The following is a 10,783-nucleotide window of genomic DNA, read 5'->3' as shown; positions in this document are numbered from 1 at the left end:
AGAGAGGGACGACGTGTCAACAGAGGGAGAGAGGGACGACGTGTCAACAGAGGGAGAGAGGGACAATGTGTCAACAGTGGGAGAGAGGGACGACATGTCAACAGAGGGAGAGAGGGACGACATGGCAACAGAGGGAGAGAGGGACGATGTGTCAACAGGGAGAGAGAGACAATGTGTCTACAGAGGGAGAGAGGAGCGACATGTCTACAGAGGGCAGGTCTCCTTGGAGTGGACATCCTTCACTGACTCAGTCTGTCACTCCCAAATGGTTCATGTAACGCTATTTAATCTGCGAAGCTGAGTCACTGAAGAAACAGGCCTGAAACCCAGATTGGAGACCAGCTTGCCGGGGCAGAAAATAGGAAAACCTGATCTCACACATTCTCTTGCCACTCTCATTAGGAGTTTTCAGATATTTTCTCTTTTCTTTCTTTCTTCCCTCCTTCAACCTTTCTTTCCCACTTTTCTTCCTTTTTTTCCTTCCTTTTTCAATCATAAGGAGAACTGACAGGCACGTTGGGAAAAAAAGCATTTGTATATTCAGCCTTGCTTTCATGATCGCCATTACTGGCACTAGGCTTGGTGGCGCCTGGGTCTTGTTTAGAACGTGCGCTTCTACTGCGATGCGTTCAGTGAGTAACACGAGGTCAGCTCTAACGGTGTCTGAATAAAGTCTCTCCTCTACAACGTACGTGACAGGGAGCCCGTCACTGGATTCCTTCCTCTGTGGCAGGATCTGGGGTCAGACCAGCTACTTACAGATCATGATAACGAGGCTCATAGCTCTGGTGTGACCATGGAGTAGCACAACGCTGGGTTTACTTTTTAAGTTTCAGCCCAGCGGGCACACACGGCTCTAGGCCACCAGCCAGCCACTGCACGCCACAGTCAACCAGGGGCCAGTGCGCAGATGGAGACGAGAGGCATGAGCCACTGCCAGCGTCGGTGACATCAGAGGTGCATCATTTGGTATCTACTTCATGCACACGGGAGGGTCCTGATGTCACCACTGCTTCAAAATTTTGTATTCTAAAAGGAAATGCTAGAAGCATTATAGACGTTGGGGGGTTAGAACACACAGCTTCCAGCTAGAAACCTGGCATCAGAGTTGTGCAAACTGAAGCCAGGATGAACTGTTCCATCCTGGGGCTTGGTGGGCGGCCCCGGGGAACGGCATCTTTCCAGCAGCCGCAGAGGCCACACGGAGCATCTGCACACCCTCTTCTTGACGTCTTCAGAAGAACGCCCCGGAAACCGATTAAAATGCCAGATAGGACTGGATTTGACACCAGCGAATCCGTAACAGGAGAGGCTGCAGCATCAGGCAGAGAGAGAGGGTGGACCTCTCCGCCTCAGCTCTGGAAGACGGAGACGGAACAGTCCCTGCCCACGGGCCTAGGAGGTCGCAGCCCGGTGCCGGCTCACAGCGCGCCCACAGTAAACACCAGGTCCTGTTGAGTGGACTGCCTACTGGCGTCCCTGTGCATGTCAGAGCAGAACTGTGCTCCACAGGGTTTCCGTGGCTGATTTTTCAGAAGTGGATTGTCAGGCCTTTCTTCCAAGGTGCCTCTGAGTGGACTCAAACCTCCAATCTTTTGGTTAGCAGCTGAGCGTGTTAACCCTTTACAACACCTGCAGACTCCACACCATAAATAAGAACTTTTATTATTGTTTGAAAGGATTGGCCACATAATTTCTAAACAAGTCTGAATTGTTTGCTTAGTAATATAAGAAATTAACCAGAAAAGATGCGGAAGTCTGCATCCTATTCTTTGGTCCGCGTTTACGCCTTCACCTCACCGTTCTGTACAGCTCAGTCATGATCTCCCCCAAACCCCACCTCCTCCTGCCTATGAAACCACACCAGGGAAGAGCTGCGTGCGTGGTTGTCCTTTTTCTGTACTTTACTCATATTAGTTATTCACGGACAGCGCTAAACTTTACGGCAGCGTGGCGGTAGAACGCTGGAGTCACCTAGCTATAGGGTTTTTTCTTTCTTTTTAAATTTCAAGATTTATTTTATTGCTTCTCCGAGGAGATAAAAAAGGAAGAAGCAAATGAAGAAAAGTAGCGTGGCATAGCAGATATGAGATGGGATTAAAACAGCTGATCTGTGCCTCAGTTTCCCCTTGTGAAAAATGGAAATCATAACCCACCTTGAATAGAAGTTTAGAAGGTTCATGAGTGAACTTTAAAATGCTTGCAACACAGTGTTCCCTTAAACGTAGGGAGTGTTACCATTTCTGGTTTAGAGAAACTATTGAGTCACAAAGCATTTTATTCTGGAATAACACAAAAGCGTCACAGAATTCACCTCAGTCTGGGTCAAGAGACCTCTCGTTTTACCAGATTATCGGTGACGACAATTTCATTAATAATAATGGATAGCCCATCTAAAATTAGGTCTTTGAGATGACAAAGGGTATCTGGCTCGTTTAGGGCAGACAGATATGAAGGAGATGAAGGACAGGGAGATCGGACAAATTCCCCGCCAGACAGGACAGGATTCTCACTACAGGGATTTTCTTCCTTCTGACCTGTGGCTCTTTTTAAACCCTCTTACTTTGGAGAAGTTTCCCCTGGGTTGTCTCAAAAGCAGTTGCTTTTCACTGTATTTACCGTAATGAAGCTTCACGATGAACGGGTGATTCACTTCTGCCAGAATGTCCCTCTCCATCTGGGACCGGACACGGTCCCGGACTGCAAAGAGAGGAACACAAGCTTTCAGAGGCAGAGCTGGTGTTCTATCGAACGGCAAGTGTAGACAGATATCGCCAGTTCCCCCCAACCTATTCTTACAAACATTTTCAAACATACAAAAGTTGAAAGAGTACTACAGTGAAACCTGTGAGAGCCGGAGCTCGACGGGACTGCCTTGTCTTTCTGGGCCTCGCAAGTTTTCCGCCTCTGACAGGGTACAGTCTTACCTCTTTTCTATTGCTTGTTTTAGCGGGAAATATGTGAGTTTTCCTTCTCTGACAGGTTTCCACCTTACACAGCTTCCGGCTTTATCAGGTTTTACTGTATAATGACCACCCCGAAATCCTCCACCAAGATTCAACAATTGCTAACATTTTGATACATTTGCTTCCTTTCTCTCTCTCCCCCTACACACACACACACACACACACACACACACACACTCATTCCCATACAGACACACACACAGACACATCACTAACCCAAAAATTTGAAAATAAATTGTAGACACCACGACACTTTACTCTTAGGTACACTGACTTGCAACTACTAAGAATAAAGACAATATCTTACAGGACTATAGTACTACCATCACCCCTAAGAAAATGAACAATAATTCTGTAACGCCATCTAATATCTGACCCATATTCAAATTTTCCCAATTACCCTCCCATGAGTTTTTTAGCTGTTATTTTTCCCAAGTTAAGAAATTATTTCTATTTGGTTGTTATATGTCTTGATTCTTTTTGAATCTAGAATTGCCCACCACCCTTTGGTCTGCCCCTGCCGTGTTGACTTTTGATACGTGCAGGCCAGTTTTCCTATACAACGTCCCACATGCCGGCTTTCTCTGATTGCTGCTTAACTGGCCTCCCTACCCCTGCATTTCCTGCAGAGCGAGGTCAGGTCTGCAGGCTTCATCAAGTTCAGGCTCGACCTTTTTGGCAAAAACACTGCACAGATGATGCTGTGAGGTTCCGATTGCATCAGATGGAGAGGTGGTGATTCCACCATTGTTGTTATTGTTAGATGCCCTTAAGTCGTTTTTGACTCATAGTGACCCCATGTGGCAGAGTAGAACTGCTCCAGAGGGCTTCTTAGGCTGTAATCTTCACGGGAGCAGACTGCCAAGTCTTTCTCCTGTGGAGCTGCTGGGTGGGTTTGAACAGTCCACCTTTTGGTTAGCAGCTGAGTGCTTAACGGTTCGGCCACCAGGGCTCCCCTTACCCTGCTGTAAGTGATGCTAAATTGGATGACTTGGTGAAGGTGGCCCAAGAGCGGTCTCCTGCTGTGAGGACCCGTGTGTTCCTCGGATGCAGTACGGAACCTGCAGTGTTGTATGAAGTGTGGATCTCCCTACAGTCCTTCACCCACTGGTGTCAGCTTTTCTGCATCACTTGGGGTGATTTCTGACAGAACTGGAAATCCAAGGGGGCTTCTGTCTCTCTGCCCAAGGATCTATGGACCCAGGGATTATTTTTTCAATTTAGTGTGTTATCTCCAACTCCAGATGTTATTCCTTCTGACGCTCACACTGCCCCAAGGTTAGCATCTGGGAACAGAGATGCAAAAACCTCTCCCGACCTGAGAGTAAGGACACCTCTGGGGCCCCCACAGCAGCATGGGACCCCAGGCCAGGAGCCACGGGGGGACCCCAGGCCAGGAGCCAAGTGGTCTCCGTGCGAGCGATAGAGAAAATGTCCCCACATGTTCCTGAGTCGGGTCAGCAGGGCAGTGTCCCAACACCGACCAGTGACCCCAGTCACCCACTCTTTGGCCTTGTGATCATCGTCCTCTCGTCCTTCTGTTGACGAAGTCCTTCCCCGCTGGGGCCACAGGATGGTGTCCTACGTTTTGCTCTGCCAACTCTCAGTTCTGTCACACCCAGGCAGTCCAGCTATCGCACGCGCACCTCTCTCTCCGGTGCGGGGAAGTTCCATTTCTCTCCTGACACCATGGACAAAACCATCCGCCCTTTCCCCGAGGATCTGGGTCAGGATGGAGGCCGTGGAGCCAGTGGCCTGGGCTAACTCCCAACCCAGACACTCATTAGCCTGTCATCCTGGGCCTCTCTCTCGGCTCAGTTTCCCCGTCTACACCAGTACCTCCTGCCATCGAGTGGACTCTGACTCATGGGACCCCATGTCTGTGGATAGAGTAGAACTGTGCTCTGTAGGGTTTTCAATGGCTGATTTTTTGGAAGTAGATCGCCAGGCCTTTCTTCTGAGGTATCTCTGGGTGGACTGGAACATCTAACCTTTTGGTTAGCAGCTGAACATGTTAACTGTTGGCATCACCCAGGGACTCCTCCCCATAGGTAGAACAAAGGTAATAACAGTATCAGCTTTGCAGGGTTAGTCTGAGAAATGAACGAGGCAATACATGTGAAGCCAGTACAACAGTACCTGCATAGAGCAAGAGCCGCTGCTGTTAGCTGCTGTTGAGTCGGCTGGTCTCACGGCGCCCCAGGAGCTCACTTTAGTGTCCACTTATTGTGTGGAAGCCCCGGGGGTGCTGTGGTCAAGAACTACAGCTGTTAACCAAAGGGTTTGCAGTTCAAATCCACCAGCTGTTTCTTGGAAACCCTGTGGGGCAGTTCTACTCTGTCCTGTAGGGTTGCTATGAGTTGGAATCAACTCGACGGCAGCAGGGTTGGTTTTATTGTGTAGAAGGATCCCATGCGTTTGTCTTGGGCAGCCAGGCAGAGCTGGGGGAGCCCCCACAGTTTCTGTGGGAGGCTGAGGGCGCTTTCTTCACAGACCCTCACACCCCGCGGCCAAGACAGAAGGTGTGATGGAGGCTGCCTCATCATCACCGCACCCACGAGGACACGTGGCAGTTCTCCTTCTTGCTAAACCAACGGATCAGAATTCTATTGCTTGAAGGACCCCAAAATCACGTAATTCAACCTCCGTATTTTACAGAAGGGGAAACTGAGGCACAGTGTAGAAAAACGTGGTTGTTCAAAGCTGGATGGTGAGTTCATGGGGGGAAGCGAGGAGACCCCAGGGCAGCCGTCTCCACTGGACGAAATGGCGGACTTTCACTCCTACCCGTGCACCGTATAAAGCCAGGGATGTGATTCAGACTCATGGTGACCCCATGTGTCTGGGCAGAACTGTGCTCCACGGAGTTTTCATGGTTGGCACCCCTGGGCGGGTTCAGTCTGCCAATCTTTGGTTAGTGGCCCAGCACTTCACTGTTTGCCAGAGTGGCACCAGTCCCAGTGAGAGCGTGGTGGTTAGGAAACCATGCACACTGCCAACACGGATCGTCCCTGTGAAGGCAGGTCCATGATGGGGGGTGTGTGGATGGACATCAGACAGGAAGTGGGTGTTGACGGTGAGTCTTTGGGTGTGACTTTTTAAGAAGTTTTGATCTACTTTGTTATTAAAAGTATTTTTTAAAAAAGACGCAGCTCATGATATAGATAAAAATAAGAGAGCTTGTTATTGCTGTTAGTTGCTGATGAGCTGGCTCCGACTCACGGCGACCCGACGTACAACGAACGAAACGTCGCCCAGGGCTCCGCCATCTTCCCGCTCGTTGGTGTGCTCGGGTCTGTCACTGCAGCCGCTGTGTATTCTGAGTGCCTTCCGACCTCCGGAGCTCACCTCCAGCACTGTATCGGACAATATGCTGTCGTCATCCAGAGGGTTTTCACTGGCTAATGGTCAGAAGTAGATCGCCAGGCCTTTCTTCCTAGGCTGTCTTAGTCTGAAAGCTCCACTGAAACCTGTTCACTATGGGTGACTCTGCTGATATTTGAAATACTGGTGGCCTAGCTTGCAGCATCACAGCAACACACAGGCCACCACAATGTGAAAAACTGACAGATGGGTGGTCTGCAGACATTAACAGGCGGACGTCACGCCACTCCTGCAGAACTTCACTGGGATACCTTCCCAACAAAAGCAAATTCCCCACAGACCAGAAATCTGTCGGCCTGCAGCTGTGCGTAGCACCTTAGCTCTGCAGCTTAGGAGGCTGACAGAGGGGAAACAGGAGAATTCCTAGTGGAGATGACCACAGGGGTCCTGCATTCCTGCCCGGGCCACACTGCAGGCCACCACGGCTGCCACCAGTGAGGACGCCAAACGACGGTCAGCAAAAGCAAAACCGGAAATCCGCTCCTTGTATAAACAGTACAGGAGCTGTGCTCTAGATAAAGACTGTGCAGGAAGAAAGCCGCGGAATCAGAACGCTTTCTCTCAAAATAAAAGAAACAGACAGAGAAAGAGCCCCTGGGCATGGCAGCAGGAGGCCCGCTGGGAGGACCATGGCCCAGGCTCTGTCTACCTCGGTCCGGTGAAGGGTCCCTCTAAGACAGTGAAACAAGAAGCCCCTCTGGGCGACCCGCTGACGTCAAGCCCAGTTAGAGGGAGTGAGGGGCTTGCTCTCTCAGGGAAGCAGACAACGGGCAGTGGCTTTCCTCCCTGTGGGGCCTCCTCCCAGGATGTAGCAGGCAGAAGTCTGGCCAGGCTCCCAAAGCTATGGCCTCTTGCTTGTTAGAGCAAACCCATGCTGAGAAGGGTCTGCAGGGGAGCAGGCTCTGCTTGCCCTCCCATTCTGGTAAGAAGTCTCGTTTCTTTGCCTGTCTGTCCCCTGCGTGTTCCGGGCATGTGGTCAGTGGTGCTGGGGATGGAGACACGGGGACCAGGTGCCCACACCCATCTTGCTGTCTCTTTGCAGACCTGACTCTTGAACTCTGATTAAGATAATCTAAAAGTCCTCTCTATAGGACTGACACTGTAATCAGAGTCAGATCTACTGGAATGAGAAAAACCGATCAACTGCATTTTTGATGATAGAAACCAAAGGATGTAGTGAGCCTAGGAGAAGATGAGAAAAAGATGTCTTATATTCAGATTTCCAAGGGGTGGTCTGGTTACAGTGAACACATAAACTGAGATCTCCTGTCTACATCTTACAGTAAAGTAAATTCCAGATCTATTAGAGTTAAAGGGTAAACAATGAAGCTGTGAAAACAGAACAAAGATGAATGCGTACCTGATGTTGGGGTGGGGATTTCTTTTTTTTTAACAAAAGCAATGGAAGAAATAACATAGGAAAGATGGATAGGCTGAGCTACAAAACACCTACCAGCTGGCCATCCAAAGAGGTCAAAGCATTAAAGGGTAAACAAAGCAAGCAGGAATTCTCTGAAACAACAGAAAAAGGGCTAAGAGCCGAAATAAATACAATATCTAAATACTCTCATTATAACCAGTTGCCGTGGAGTTGACTCTGACTCGTGGCAACCCCATGTGTGTCAGAGTAGAACTGTGCCCCGTAGGGTTCGCAATGGCCGATTTTTTTGGAAGCAGATTGCCAAGCCTTTCTTCCAAGGAATCTTGGGGTTGATGTGAACCTCCAACCTTTCAGTGAGCAGTCAAGCGCATTAACGGTTTGCACCACCCTGCGACTCCACTCTCGCAAAATCTTAAATACTAAAGAAAGCAAGTCCGCAACCTGGATAGTGACCATAACGCATAGAAACACACCCGTTCAGGGAAGATGCCCACACAGAGTGTTTTGTAGGGTCCGCTGCCTGTGCATAAACTGGCTGCACTGAGCATATTTGGGCCCAGGGCGCAGGAAACAGGAGAAGGTACATTCATTCCAGGGCAGGGTTTTATTACCGCTGACTAATAACTACCAACTCCCACGTGTCTGTCAGTTTGTTGCACTGTGGGGGCTTGCTTGTTGCTGTGATGCTGGAAGCTATGCCACTGGTATTCAAATACTAGCAGGATCACCCATGGCGGACAGGTTTCAGCTGAGCTTCCAGACTAAGACAGACTAGGAAGAAGGTCCCGGCAGTCTACTTCTGAAAAGAATTATCCAGTGAAAACCTTATGAATAGCAAGGGAAACATTGTCTGATACACTGCTGCAAGATGAGACCCTCAGGTTGGAAGACGCTCAAAAGACCACTGGGGTAGAGCTGCCTCCACAAAGTAGAGTCGACTTTGATGACGTGGATGGAGTCAAGCTTTTGGGACCTTCATTTGCTGATGTTGCATGACTCAAAATGAGAAGAAACAGCCACAAACATCCATTAATAATTGGAACGTGGAATGTTCCAATTATTAATGCATTACGAAGTATGCATCTAGGAAAATTGGAAAATTGTCAAAATGAAATGGAATGCATAAACATCGATATCCTAGGCATTAGTGAGCTGAAATGACTGGTACTGGCCATGCTGAATCAGACAATCATATGGTCGACTATGCTGAGTTGACCATTTGAAGAGGAGTGGTGTTGCCTTCGTCGTAGAAAGAACATTTCAAGACCTATCCTGAAGTACAAAGCTGTCACTGATAGGATAATATCCACATGCCTACAAGGAAGACCAGTTAATATGACTATTATTCAAATTTATACTCCAACCACTAAAGCCAAAGATGAAGAAATTGTAGATTTTTACCAACTTCTGCAGTCTGAAATTGATCAAACATGCAGTCAAGATGCATTGATAATTACTGGTGACTGGAATGCGAAAGTTGGAAACAAAGACGAAGGATCAGTAGTTGGGAAACATGGCCTTGGTGATAGAAATGACGCCAGAGATCCCATGACAGAATTTTGCAAGACCAATGACTTCTTCAATGCAAATACCTTTTTCACCAACATAAACGGCGACTATACACATGGACCTCACTAAATGGAATACACAGGAATCAAGTCGACTACATCTGTGGAAAGAGATGATGGAAAAGCTCAATGTCATCAGTCAGAACAAAGACAGGCTGATTGTGGAACAGACCATCAATTACTCATCTGCAAGTTCAAGTTGGAACTGAAGAAAATTAGAACAAGTCCACGAGAGCCAAAGTACAACCTTGAGTACATCCTACCTGAATTTAGAAACCATCTCAAGAATAGATTTGACGTGTTGAACACTAATGGCCGAAGACCAGATGAGTTGTGGAATGACATCAAGGATATCATATGTGAAGACAGCAAGAGGTCATTAAAAAAACAGGAAAGAAGTTTCCGGCAAGGTGGCACTCTAGGCAGAAGCACCACGCCGTCCCTCCACAGCAAAGATCCAAAAAACTAAGCCAAACAGAGAATGCAACAATCCTGAAACCCTAAAACATCAAATGAAGAGACAAAGAACTCAGCCGAGCACCGAATGGAGTGAGAATACTGAAAGAGAACGGAGAGCGAGGAGAGATTCATGCAGAGGTCCCCTATCAGCTAACACAGTGCGGATCCACCATCTTGGACTCCTACTGGAGACCAGCAAATGGGGATACGAGAAAGCAGCGTCACGGAGTGTCCAGTGGGAGACAAAACAGCCGGTAATTTGTGGTGTGCGCTTTCCCACCCCCCACCCTGCTTCGCCCCGGCTCGGGCTCCTCTGCTTCCCGCGGCCACAGTCTCTTGACTGGGAAGCGCCAGCTGCTTGGATTCCACACACCCAAGCGTGCGGCCCTCTGGGTGCCATTTGTTGGCTGCTAGTGTTGCTTTTTTTTTTTTCTGCTTCTTTTGATTTCTCACTTGCCTCTCGCCGCCTCCCCCTCCTTTTGCTCGAGTGCCTGGCTCCGAGCGCCATCTTTGCTTCTTCCTACGGGGCTGCAGGGCGCAATTCGAGTGTGCAGCTGTTTCCTGGTCTGGGCTGCCACGCTGGTGGGATCCCGGGGCTTTTCATTTGTTCCTCTGCTTCCTGCGGCCACGATCTCTTGACCGGGAGGCGCTGGCTGCTTGGATTCCACACACGAAGCAGGCGGCTCTCCGGGTGCCATTTGTTGGCTGCTAGTGTTGCTTTTTTTTCCTGCTTCTTTTGATTTCTCACTTGCCTTTCGCCACCTCCCCCTCCTTTCACTCAAGTGCCTAGTGCCGTGGGCCATCTTTGCTTCTTCCTGAGGGGTTCCAGAGTGCCAGCAATTTCTGATATACGCTTTCCCACTCTCCACCCTTCTTCACCCACACTCGGCCTCCTCTGCTTCCCGCGGACACAGTCTCTTGTCCAGAAACACCAGCCCACACTGGGCGGCTCTATGAGTGCCATTTGTTGGCTGCTGGTGTTGCTTTTTTTTTTCTGCTTCTTTTGTTTCTTGCTTGCCTCTCGC

General features: G+C 49.0%; 1 protein-coding gene across 1 annotated transcript in view; it reads right to left on the bottom strand.

The window, feature by feature from the left end:
* Nucleotides 1–10,783, bottom strand: part of RPS6KA2 (ribosomal protein S6 kinase A2) — a 232,142-nt gene that overhangs the window by 85,899 nt on the left and 135,460 nt on the right. Inside the window, exon 4 of the mRNA XM_004368781.2 lies at nucleotides 2,620–2,700. Coding sequence (XP_004368838.1) covers nucleotides 2,620–2,700 — 81 coding nt within the window. The remainder of the gene's footprint in view (nucleotides 1–2,619; nucleotides 2,701–10,783) is intronic.

The sequence above is a fragment of the Trichechus manatus genome, unplaced genomic scaffold, assembly GCF_000243295.1.
Source record: "Trichechus manatus latirostris isolate Lorelei unplaced genomic scaffold, TriManLat1.0 scaffold00002, whole genome shotgun sequence".
NCBI classification, from domain to species: domain Eukaryota; kingdom Metazoa; phylum Chordata; class Mammalia; order Sirenia; family Trichechidae; genus Trichechus; species Trichechus manatus.
The sequence above is the reverse complement of the archived record's forward strand: the minus strand, read 5'-3'. Positions and strand labels throughout refer to the sequence as shown.